A 13356-nucleotide genomic window follows, 5' to 3' on the forward strand; every position below is an offset into this window, starting at 1 on the left:
GATGAGCCCCTACTTTCTCAGCCCAGCCCTGCTTCATGCTGCCTTCACAGAGCCTGGAGCATCTGCTAAGAGTAGCAGGGAGACAATAAAGAAAAAGGAAATACGAGCTCAAAGAGCTGCCCTTTCTTGTTGGAGCTGCCCTAACAACACCTAAGACTGACTGCAAGAAAAGCTGCTTTCCAAGCAGAAGTGCCAGTGGTTAGAGAAGGCCAGAGTGGAAGGGCTGATAGTCTATGGAGCTTCAGAAAGAAGAGTTCTGTTGTTCCAGCCAGTGTCTTTAAATAAATGCTTTTTCTTATAAGAGTTTTCATTGCATGCTGAGCTAAGCCATGCACAAAGCAGTAATTACTCCCAGCAGCCTGCGACCTTTCAGTCGACTACCAGGCTCTCTGTCAGCAGGCCTTTCTCATGCAGCCTAACAGGTCGGCTGTTGCTTCGCCAGCCCCACACCCATCAACAGTGTGTTCATGGAGGGACACACACCTGACTTCAAAAGTTATTCCCCCAGATGTGCAATATACGGAAACATTCCCATTTCTGCCCTCCGTCTCCCTCTTGCCGTTTCCGCGGGCTGAGCTTCCAATGAGAGATACTTCTCTTAACTAAAGAACCAACCTTCTCAGGTCTGTAAATAGCATAGCCATTTATTGAGTTTTGCGGGTCTGCCAGGAACCCTGGTACACATTTTACATATGCGGTCTGAGTTCGTCCTCTCAAGGACTCTGTGTGTTAAGTGGGTATTACCCCCACTGTACAAATGAGGAAGCTGAGGCCCAGAGGCTGAAGAGCTTATCTAGAATGCTAGCTGCTCTGTGGGGATCCATATGACGCCAGGTCTGTAGCCTTAATGGCTTCATTGTGCTGCCCGCAGTTCCTTGTCAAGAGTAAGAGTAAGGAGGAGAGGAAGCCAATGGTCTTCACTCACAGGGGACAGCCCGTCCATTTAGTCTTCTTTCTAATAAAGCCTAAGATCAATATACAGTACGAGCATTTCCCGTCCCCTGCATTTTCTGTTTCACAGGCTGCAACTTTAATTTTGCCTTGTGGACGCCCAGGCCTCCCTTCGCCTCTCTCATTTCCTCCGCTGATTATACCCAGGTCGGGTGAGGTTGACGCAGGGAGAGCCCTCTGTGGGCCTGTGGGGAGGCAGGCGGCACTTGCTGTGCAGCCCCGTATCCAGGACCTGCTCATCACTAAGCATCACATCCTTGTCCTGTTGGGTTTTCACTGGGAGGGCAGAACTCTGCTAGCACATCAATGATGGCCAAGTTCAGCAAAATGCTGTGGCCTCCTTGGCTTTTTCTGGATTTGGGGGAGGAAGGGGCGTGGCTGTGAATATCTGATTCATGTCCATCTTGGTTACCTCTGTCTGGTCACTTAGACTGTTGAGACTTCCGTTTCCTCATCAGTAAAATGAGAGGGTTTTCCTGGGTGACGTCTGGGGTAGCCTTTTAATCCTAACATTCTACTGAAGGAACAAATGTACCGGTGAATTGAATTTGGCTTTGCATGAAGAAGTATTATTTGGAGGCCATTCTTGGTTTGCCACAGCATCTTCCTGTAGCCATTCAATGAGCACGAGCCTCACAGGGAGGGCGTCTTGGCCAAGGAATCCCACCCCGCCGCCACGTCCTGCAGGAGAGCGTCAGAGCAGCTGGCACAGAGCAGGAATGTAAGGCGGCAGGCACAGTAGCTGTGCTGGGTACACTCCATTAAGTAACTAAAGCCGTCACCACAGAAGAGGCTGTAGATGTTCAAAGCCTGACAAAGTCAGAATAATAACGAAATGCGCTAAATTCGGGACGCGGGAGAAAGCATAAGACAACTCATCTTTCACCATCCATGCTGCTGAAACTTAAGCCACAGTGTTAAAAAAAAAAAAAAACCAAAATAAGCACTCTAACCTCTTAATGTTTTTCATAATAATTTTAGAAAGTTTTCTTTAGGAACCTAGGTCTTGTGTGTGAAGATACATTTGTCTGACATTCAAATATTCCTTCAGTTTCAGTTTCTTTTGCTGAAGTCAAATTCACGTTCGTGCTTTTACTTAAACTGTACTTTTTGTTTCCATTTTTATAACTGTTGCTTGCCTGCCCATACTTCCTCCCTCTGTCTGCCTCCCTTCTGTGTATCTTTGCAGGGAAACATTGGGGTGAGGTCCATGTGATGTGAGCAGTGGTTATTTCTGAGGGGTGGGATCAGAGCGATTTTCTTGCTTTCTTCTTTGTCTCTATGTTGCTTGATTTTCTTTAATGATGAGCATGAAAACGCTAAAGCCATTACTCTAAAAAATAAGCAAAAAGGAAATACATTTAAAAGGAGCCAACAGGACAGCACTGCCGAGCACCCGGCTTTACAGTGCCTCCACCCCACCTGGTCCCAACCCCGAGGGGCCGGCAGATTCCCCCACTCGCCGTCTCGCCGGACTTTTGCAACTGGTGAGCAGTGAGCTCTTGGACTGATCCAAGCAGCGAGCGCCAGGTCTGGAGGCTGTGCTCCACCTCCCTCAGCATGTGTTTGTGATAAAAACAGGGCTGAGATGAAACTAGCTTGTGATGGTTCCTGCAGGTTTTACCAGAAAAGACCCTTGGATGTACGGGGATCACTCTGGGCTCAGATTTCACTGTATTACTTTTGGTTCTGAGGAAAGGATGAATACCAGTGTTATTTATTCATCATCCAGTTTCTCAGGTTTGTTTTCGTAGTTCCTGTTTTACTTTGAGTTAATAAATATCAGAATTTTGTTAGGAAGCCATTCCAGAAATAAAGCTGGCTCTTCACGGCATGGCTTTTGGCAAATGCCTTCCCTCCTGTACGGAGGGAAACTCTTGTTTACCTTTTTGAAGAGTCAGCAGAAGCTCGGGTTCACAGTTCTGCCACCAAAAGAAAGGCCCGCTTCAGTTTCGTGGGAGGACGAATGGCTGCCCTTCGCTGATGAAGGACACAGGGTAGACTGGGCTGGCTTCCGGCTTGAGTTAAGGAGGAAAAATGTTCTTTCTGTGTAAAAGCTGCAATTAACATTCTTGGACAACGCTCAAAGTAAAGAGGTAATCCAACTTTTCTGTTACCTAAAAGTACACTTAAATCTCTTTCATTTCTCTTCAAAGATTAGAATTTTCTGTCAAATAGGAATAATATACCCATGGTGGTTATTTCACTGAGTTGTGGTGGAGCAGATTAAGTAGGAGGGTGCCTAGTCCACTTTGAAGTACCGCAGAGACGTGTAGCATCTTTAGCTAGAACCTGAGGGCTCGTATAAGTGCGAAGTGACATTACCTAGTGGAAGCCATTCAGCCAGTCTTTGGAGGCAACGTGATTGGAACCCAGCCTCTTTCTACTAAACCATCCTACCGCATCCTTGGCTCTTTTTAATGACACGTCTCCTAAGAGCACCACTTTATTATTTTGAACCTTTTGGAAGGAAAAGCACAGAGTACAGCTCAAAGTAAATGTTTTCCTGATGGGCCTGAATGAGTCAGAGGTCCATTTCTTGTAAGTGATGCAACTTCCGTCGCATGCGTGTGCCGGGGGTGTGCTACCCAACCTCTCTGCACCCTAGTCTCTGCAGCTACCTCATGGTCTAGTTGTGGTTGTTAAGAGGACTAAATGCATTCAGGGGGATATAGAATAGGGCCCAGCACATAGTCTGCACTCCGTGATTCTTGCCATTATTAGTTACTATTATTATTTATTCACACACAGAAGTTGCACACCTGCCTACTGATAGTGAAAGTGAAAAAAAGGCCACAGGGACAAATTAGGAAGCTACTGCCAGGTCTGTGGCAAGCCATTCGGGACATATCACTAAGGCATCTCTTGAAGTGGGGTGGAAGGGAGCAGAGCACCTGGAAAGAGTTACAATTCCTAGTACTCTTTTTTTTTTAATTTACTATTTTATTTTTGGCTGCGTTGGGTCTTTGTTGCTGCAAGCGGGTTTTCTCTAGTTGTGGTGAGCGGGGGGCTACTCTTCGTTGTGGTGCGCGGGCTTCTCATTGTGGTGGCTTCTCTTGTGGAGCACGGGCTCTAGGCGTGTGGGCTTCAGTAGTTGTGGCACGTGGCTCAGTACCTGTGGCTCGTGGGCTCTAGAGCACAGGCTCAGTAGTTGTGGCGCACGGGCTTAGTTGCTCCGTGACATGGGGGATCTTCCCGGACCAGCGATCGAACCTGTGTTCCCTGCATTGGCAGGTGGATTCTTAACCACTGCGCCACCAGGGAAGTCCCACAATTCCTAGTACTCTTATTTTCTCCCCACAGAGGAGCTCATTTTCTTTGGGCCTGGCCCCTGGCTTATGACTGCTAATGACACCAACGCACTCAATGTTTGAGTGGTCACAGGGCATTTATGTGCAACTCAAGCAGAGACCAGGAGGCACAGTGGACGTGCCTGGGGGGCTCCCCAAGGGCTTTGGTGAGAATGAGCTTTGGGAGGTGCAGGGCTTTGTAGCTCAGCGTTAGACAGTAATGAGCTATCTGCCCTGAACCTTCACAGGGCAGCCTGGGAGAGCTTCCAGAAGCACAGGCTGAACCTTCCTGTCACTCCCCTTGCTCCACAGCATGGCGTTTCAGCCCTGCCGAGATCTGGGTCTGGAGGAGTCCCACCACAATTCTCTGCTCGACCCCTGAGTCTCAGTCCACTGCCTTCTGCTGCTGCCTTGGCCCCATCCTCCCCACGTTCCCTGCAGGGGCCCGGCCTAATGCCACTGATGTGACGTCTTCTACCCCCTCCACTCCCCCATGCTCTCTCCTCTCCCTCACCCCAGGCTGGGCTTCCACTCCACATTGCTGTCTCACCTGAGCTTGAGTTGTAGTTCATTGTTCAGGAATCCTCCCAGCCACACAAGACCTCCACCCACCCTCCCCTGCAGCTTGTGACAGACCTTGGTGGACAGTCCATGCGAATCTGAAAGCAAAGCCACCTGTACGTGCAGGGAGTCCTCAGTCCCAGGCAAAGGAATGAGAATGCAACCTGGTGTTGAGGTGCTTCAATAGTCAAGCGGGGAATCCTTCCCTGTATCGATTTTGTGTTTTCAGGGGTTCAGTCTCAGGCACAGACGTGTCCACTTGCTTGGTGATGCTAAAGAGACACACTGAATTTTGTCTGGTAATAAAAGCCTGGTACCTCTACCTCCTTTTTTCTTGCTTCAGGATCTCCTGATTAACCTTCACAACCAACAAAACGTGTTCCCTGTTCCTTATATCTATCCTTTCCACATATTGTGAGGGTCTGCAGATTGCCTTAGCGTTCTGTCATGCCAGGCAAATGCAAATGCTCCGAGCTAGGACTTACAACACTGAACATTTACTGCAGTCCATCTTCCAGCTGCCTGGCAAGGAAGCACTTCTCCTCAGAATAAGTATAAATTAGCTAATGCTGAAACTGCAGAAATTCGCGATCCATATCCTGTGTCATGAGCAATTCTTCCCTCCTCCAGTTCTTCATTCAGACATTAATTCTAGGTCTCTCTGCGGCAATCAGGGTTGAACCTGTGGTCAAATACTAGTGGTGTAGTAGCTGCAGGAAGGCGTATATATAATTTCCCTGTCAGAGTGGTTTTAATGCCGTCTTTCACTGGGCATGATACATTAAAGAAAAGACAAATGGTTATGGGCCCCCAAGATCTGTGGAGTCAACACATGCATGGGAAAGTACTATTTTAACCTTTAATCATTTTAGCCAGGGAGCAAAATCTATTTTTATTGCTTATAAGCAGTTGTGCTAAACTGACTATGAGGTTACGATCTGTAGGTAAAGGAAGTCCCGCAGAAACTCTGTTCCCAGCCTGAATCAGGAAGAACACCAAGAACCTCAGTTCAGAGGGCAGAAGTGGGGCCGTGGGGGGCTGGGGACAGAGCCCGAATGCAAAGAGGCTGAGCGGCATGGGGTATCGCTGTGGAGCAAGACCACGTGGGGGCCTAGGACGTGGTCTGGGAAGCAGGTCCTGCCCCTCCTGGGTCCCTGAGAATGTGAGGGATTAAAGTCTACAGATGAAGAAACCACGGGTCCTTTCCGCACCTCCTCCGCACTTAAAGAATGGCCTCTGTGTTTCCCAGTAGTAAATGAGTTCATCATTGGTGAGGTCTGGAGGAAAATAGCCACCCTTTATTACATGCTTTCTATGTGCCTGCGCTTTGCTAAATGCTTTATAGGGAATCTGTTCTTTAATCCTCCCAACAACCCTTTGCAGTAGGTGCTATAACTCACTTTGCAGATCAGGACATCGATCTGAGAGGGGTTAAATCATTTGCCCAAGACCGACAGGCAGTTGGTGGTAAGAAGTAGGATTTGAGGGACTTCCCTGGTGGCGCAGTGGTTAAGAATCCGTCTGCCAATGCAGGGGACATGGGTTCGAGCCCTGGTCCAGGAAGATCCCACATGCCAGAGCAAGTAAGCCTGTGCGCCACAAATACTGAGCCTGCGCTTTAGAGCCTGCGAGCCACAACTACTGAGCCCACGTGCTGCAACTACTGAAGCCCACGCACCTAGAGCCCGTGCTCCACAACAAGAGAAGGCACGACAATAAGAAGCCCACGTATCACAACGAAGAGCCCCTGCTCACCGCAACTAGAGAAAGCCTGCGCACAGCAACAAAGACCCAATGCAGCCAAAAAAAAAAAAAAAAGAACTAGGATTGGAACCCAGAGACTGGCTACAGGGCCTGTGCTTACCTTAACCACCATGCTTTTAAGTAGCCTTTTGTTCTAATTAAAGTTGCTAGTGTCATGTCCATAAAGTTAGAATGAAAAAACAAAAGTTCCCTGATTTTCCAGAGCACCTGGGGCAATGCCTTTGACCTTGGTTTCCAGTCTGTACCTACCCACCCTGCACATGTGTCTTCAGGATGATGAGCTGGTAGTCAGGGCTCTGAGAACCTTAGATGATCAAAAATGCTTGATCAAATTATGAGCAATGAGTTTCCACGTCCCCACTCAAGACTTAAGTCCACCAACAGCCAGTTTGGGATATTAAAAGCAATTTCACATGCATTCTACATAAGTCAGAAATCAAAACTTCTTGTGGAATACCATTAAGGCATTTCTTTTTTTTTTCTTTCTTGTGGTACGCGGGCCTCTCACTGCTGTGGCCTCTCCTGTTGCGGAGTACAGGCTCCGGACGCGCAGGCTCAGCGGCCATGGCTCACGGGCTCAGCCGCTCCACGGCATGTGGGATCCTCCCGGACCGGGGCACAAACCCGTGTCCCCTGACATCGGCAGGCGGACTCTCAACCACTGCGCCACCAGGGAAGCCCCATTAAGGCATTTCTGCAGGGACCTCATCTGACATCTGACTGAGAATATCCCCTCTGAGGCAAGCAGGATACCCTGTGTGGGGAGGTGAATACCAGCCTTTCATCTTTAAGAGCCAAATATTCCTCTCTAGTTGGCCTTGGGGAAGAGGGGGTTACCAAGAGAGGGTCAGTTAATTCCACGGCCTTAGTCTCCTTCTCCTCTGTAACTCACCTTGCTTAAGACTTGCATCACTGGGGCTAAATTACTGCAGTAGACTCCAAATTGGTTTCTTTACAATGTTTTTGAATGAGTGTATGAAAGGATTACTTTTATATCATGAGATAAAACTTTCATCCTTTAAGCCAAAAGGCAAGGCAAAACCCAAGCAGGTAGCATTCCAGTGTATTTTCCCAGGGAAGTTATAAATTGTAAACTGCAGTGCAAGTAGCATTTTAAAGATTTCAAGGGAAAGGTAAGAAATAGATGGTTTTGAAATTATCATATAGTTATAAGGAAAAGGTATATTGGAAAAATTACCAAAGAAATCTTCTTATATGAACACATATACCCACTTGTCCTCTTTGACTTAATAATCTCATTTCTGGAAATTTATCCTTAAGAAATTATCCAAAATGAGGAAATTAAGATGTTCATTGCATAGTTATTTATAATAGCCAAATATTTGAAATAGTCTAAATATGCCCTAGCTACACACACACACACACACACACACCCTGATAAAATATGTATTTATTAAAAATTAAAATTATAAATAAGCCATGGAGCAACATGAAAATGCTTATTTTCTATATAAAGGAAAATAAGTCCGATATATAACAATGACACTGAACCATTTAAATTGTATATCTTTTCACTTCTAGAATTTCTGTTCCGTTTGTTTTCTACACTGCCTCTTCATCTTTTACACCGTGCTATTCATTCTTTATGGTCACTCTTCCTTCTATTGTCTCCTTGACATCGTAAACGTGCTTCCTTCAGTGCTTTATTTCAGATTTTTCTCAAGGTGCAGATTTAGTCTGACGTGCTGTTCATTTCCTTCAGTCACCTGCACATTTTTCCTGTGAAGGCTTCTTCATCTTCTTCAAGGATGGTTGTCTGTGGGCCTCCACCATTCCCTGGCCTGGGGGGATGTGGTTTTGCTCTGCCTATGGCCAGACCCTAGTAATTTCAATGGTCCTAGGCAGATGTTGCATTTCTATACCACTTTCCTGGAATGGCTGTTGAGTTTGAATATAAATTCTGTATTTATGCAGACAGCTCAGTTTCCTGGCATGGGCCTGAGCATTGTTTCTTAGCCCCAAGGAGTTAAATCCCCAGCCCCTCACTCCTAAAGCCTTTACTGATTCCCTGCCCATTGAGTCTTCGGGTTCAGCGCTCACCATTAGCTAGGGTCTGCTTTGTTTCTAGCACCTAAACTTCTTTTCTCCCCTCAAACTCTGCTGTGCATTAAGATAGTTACGCTCTACGCATCATTTCCATGTGTTTGTAGCGGTGATGCTCAATCCACCACACTGACCAGAAATACTTATTTATCTTTTCCATTTATTACAATTATATGAAAATATATGTGTATATATTCCAGAGACCGGAAGGGACTTTGAAGATGAAATGACCTGTTACGGGCAGAGATAGTGGGTTAATAGTAACTATTTTTCTCTATTTTGAAAATATTCTGCATTGGCATTGATATTGTCTTTACAACCGTCAGACTCATCATCTTTTTCACTACTGCCTTTTGTTTCAGAATGCATACACTACAACTGCCATTAATGGGACAGATTTTTGTACATCAGCAAAAGATGCACTCAAACTCTTATCCAAGAATTCAAGTCATTTTACATCTGTTAACTGCTTTGGAGACTTCGTAATTTTTCTAGGAAAGGTGAGATGTCTTCACTAAAATAATAAAGGAACTTGGGATCCAAAAATGAAGCCATACAACAAGACCGTGAAGGAGAACTATTGTTTCCCGAGTGCTTACTCTGTGGTAGATGCTATGCCTCATCCTCTCATTTAATCCTCAATCCTGTGAAGTAACCCTGTTTCGCAGATGAGGAAACTAAGGTTTAATAACTTGTCCAGGATCCCACAATAGGTAGAGCTAGGATTCGAATCCTAGTCTTACTCTTAGCTATGATCATTTCTTTCTACCATTCTGAATACTGCTTTCTCATATCTAAAATGAAAATGCTACTAACCTCAGAAAATGAATGTTTTATAGGGGTTGTTTGTCATAAAAATATATGGAAATAGTATTACAACCTGACGATTTAAGAGCATTGAATCCATAAATATAAAGGTAGAATGGTTACTGTCCCAAATGGAGCCAGTTACATTTCTGCTGTCATCTTTTTCCAAGGAGTTGTATGTAGTCTTGTGAAAACCTCATTTTTCCTATCTGTGAACTAAAGATAACACATCCCCTTTCTGGGTTACAGGGAAGAATCCCTAAAAGACCGATGAAAGTGGTGCTGCAGCCCCTACTTGACCATGCCTCAAGTTGAAGATTCTTTATACTGTGCTAGCATGTCTCTTTCCATGTCACCCACTGGGCTTAATTCTACACACCTGTTTGGTCCTATTTCCAGTTGACTGCCCTTCAAATTCTTGACCACAGATGTCCTGACCCTCCCTCCACATCTTCCCTCTTCTAAGCTAGACATCCTCGCTTCTTCCAGCCAGTCCTCCGCATAGGACACGAATGCCAGGGACATTCGTGGTGCCCTAAAATGAACAAGATATCAGGCTCCAGTTGTGCCAGTGCCAAATATGGGGCTCCTTGTTAGCATTTTGTGTTTCTGTGGCATTTAGTGTATATCTCTGGTGCGTTACTGTCATGGTTTGCTGTCAGTAACAAGTTAGAACATGCATGGACTTCACAGGTGTGTGTTAATTGCACATATATTTTAAGGCACAGCTGGGCCCCAGAGACTTTTCATGGGACAGTAGCTCTAGAAGAACAAACTGATTATGCCTTTCAAAACAGCCTAATAATCTAAGTTGTAGTTGTATCTAAGTGGTATTGTTCACGTTAGCTTGGTCGGATTGTGGATGATATATTTTGTATCTACTTCCCAGAATTTTTTTTTTGTAACTACTTCCCAGAATTTTTGGAAGGAGGTTTCATTTTTTCTTTTTTTATAAATTTATTTATTTATGGCTGCAGTGGGTCTTCCTTGCTGCGTGCGGGCTTTCTCTAGTTGCGGTGAGCGGGAGCTACTCTTCTATAACAGACTTATATTTTATTTTAGGCAGTAATTCATTTTCCTATATTTCCCAAAAGGAACGCATAATTGCTGATTTGTTTTTTTTTTTTTTTGAATGAAGTGGCATGCAGACATTTGCGTCCATCTTTATGGATATCCAAGTGCAGTGCGGGCTCCAGAGGGGCTCCAATTTGTCTGTTTAACAGTTAGGTACATCATGGCCTGTAATAATATTCCTGGAAATATAATAATTACATATAGCAAAAGCCTATTATCCTATTAGCTCCCTACACCAGCATTGGAAAGCCCATCCACTTTAATCCCCAGGGTAAAAGTACTCACATATTAAACTACAGTATATCCACTCAGTGGGTTGTTGTGCTGTTGTTTTTAAAAATAGCATTTATAGGGCTTCCCTGGTGGCGCAGTGGTTGAGAGTCCACCTGCCGATGCAGGGGACGCGGGTTCGTGCCCTGGTCCAGGAAGATCCCATATGCCGCAGAGCGGCTGGGCCCGTAAGCCATGGCCGCTGAGCCTGCGCGTCTGGAGGCTGTGCTCCACAACGGGAGAGGCCACAGCAGTGAGAGGCCCGCGTACCGCAAAAATTAATAAAAATTAATAAAAAAATAGCATTTATAAAAAAAATTTTTTAATGAAGATGCTTTTTGTAGCATTTAGTGAAAAAAACACTAAAAATTTTGTGAGGTACCATTACATCTGCATAAATACAAAAACTGGGCACAGATAAAATGAAAGTATATATACTCTTCTCATCCTCCAAATTAGCTGGGTTTTCTTTTGGTATCATAGCTTTTCATTTTTCTTCTTCCTATTTCATTGTACCCAATTTTCTGACAAGCACTCTTTACGGTAAGGCACATACACTCCCACACATGCACATACATGAAAACTATTGCTTATACCTGACGTCTTTTCTGAAATATCCTAACCAACCAACTTATAAACATTTTCAACAAACTCTTGTTCTGGACAGGTGCTAGTGGTGTGTTTCACAGTTTTTGGAGGACTGATGGCATTTAACTACCACCGTGTGCTCCAGGTGTGGGCAATCCCACTACTATTGGTTGCTTTTTTTGCCTACTTAGTAGCCCATAGTTTTTTATCTATGTTTGAAACTGTGCTGGATGCACTTTTCCTGTGTTTTGCTGTTGATCTGGAAACAAATGATGGAACATCAGAAAAGCCCTACTTTATGGACCAAGAGTTTTTGGTAAGTAAACATCTCATTTCCTGTTTTAGACTCCATCCTCACAATCTCAAAAGCGTTGAAGACTCACACATAAAGGAGGCTGGTTCCCAGCTTATTTTCTCTTCCGGAGGGCCACATGACCCCAATGTCCGAGAGTGAGATTTGGGCTGTATTTTCTGAGGTTGACCCCACCTCCCTTATTGAAACCTTCTCCCTGGAAAGAAGTGAAACTGAGCAATTATCACTAAGCAAATGACCCAGGGTAGGAGGGTCTGGGTGGAGTAGCAGTGCAAGTCTCCTTTGGTGCTAATGGCTTGGTCTGGCCTTTTGGATGGTCTGGAGATTTCACAGTTGCTCTTTTTCTAAGGCATTTTTGCATCCCCAAGCATCATGTCATACCCGTTGTATTTTAGGGGACACCCACTCCAGTGTAGACCAATCACCTTCAGCGCCAGTATGACAGATCTGCGATTCTGAGGCCCTTTATTAACCACAGCACACAATGTTGAGAAATGTCACACCCTCATTAGAGCCCCCATACTGCTATCTGGAAATAGCAGGCAGCTGTTTCCAACAGCTTTTGCAACACAGTTGTTGCTGATTTGCCTTATCCTGTGTAGACAGGCATATTTTAACAGCTGAATGAAGTCTCTCATCTCTTTCTGTTGTCTGGGTCAAGTGACATTTTAACAATTTTCTTTCATTTTATTACCCTAAAACATAGGCCCTTTTGCTTTTAAACAGAGCATGCGAAGCACTCCTTAGTCCGGCCAGGCACTGAAGTTTAACAAGCACTTCTACAGTTTTATAATTAAGTGTATCCTCATTCTTCTCCAAATAAAACATAAAAACACAGTAGCACTTTAACATATTTGGTATGTACTTCAAAGAAAATACTTCTGATGGTGGTAGGAAGCTAACTAGGTCTTCTTTCTCCAATTTACACTTTTCTGATTAAAAACCGACTTTGAAATCTACCCACCCCACCCCCCAAGATATTTTAGTTCAACAGGGAAAACTTTAAGGATTAAATTCCCCAAAATGATATGGCCAAGTATATGATTGCCCATCCGTGCAGATACAGAACACTGGTCTAACTCATTCTTTTGTTTTTCAGAGTTTTATAAAAAGGATCAACAAATTAAACAATGCAAGGGCACAGAGAGACAAGAACTCATTAACGAATGAAGAGGGAACAGAACTCCGGCCTCTGTAAGATAAGCGCACCCATCAGGTATTTGTACCTGGAAAAAGTTTCCTTCTCCTAAGAGCCGTGTGCAGAATAAACGATAGGGCCCAACGTGGACCCTATTCTTCCTGTTTTTGTCCCCACTATTTGACCACATTACAATACTAGAACCATAAAAGTATACAACCTTTTTTGTACCAACAGGGACTGAAAAACCTTTTAACAACATGTTTATGTGGTCAATTAAAAACTAATTTAAAGGACAGTTCCTCACTCACAACCAATAAACCTTAGCAAAAATCTCTGGAATGTTGCCCTAGTACAGAGGACTTTTCCCTACTCTTCCACTCCTGGAAATGTGCTAAATATGTTATAGCTTTTCAAAGTACAATTCTTAGATTTAGGGACAATTAAAACCGAAAGTGTAAAAGGAACTACCACCTGATGGGCGTGGTATAGAACGGGCAGAAGATTAACCAGATGTGAAGAGTTAAATTTTGTTA

The 13356-nt window shown here is 44.6% G+C and overlaps 1 protein-coding gene across 1 annotated transcript in view; it reads left to right on the plus strand.

The window, feature by feature from the left end:
* SLC44A3 (solute carrier family 44 member 3) overlaps window positions 1–12963 on the plus strand; it is an 82354-nt gene extending 69391 nt beyond the window's left edge. Inside the window, exons 13-15 of the mRNA XM_065877219.1 lie at window positions 8993–9130; window positions 11449–11685; window positions 12782–12963. Of these exons, the coding sequence (XP_065733291.1) occupies window positions 8993–9130; window positions 11449–11685; window positions 12782–12880 (474 nt within the window). The 3' untranslated portion in view covers window positions 12881–12963. The remainder of the gene's footprint in view (window positions 1–8992; window positions 9131–11448; window positions 11686–12781) is intronic.
* The last annotated feature ends 393 nt before the right edge of the window (window positions 12964–13356 follow it).

Source organism: Phocoena phocoena, chromosome 1 (assembly GCF_963924675.1).
Source record: "Phocoena phocoena chromosome 1, mPhoPho1.1, whole genome shotgun sequence".
In the NCBI taxonomy this organism is placed as follows: domain Eukaryota; kingdom Metazoa; phylum Chordata; class Mammalia; order Artiodactyla; family Phocoenidae; genus Phocoena; species Phocoena phocoena.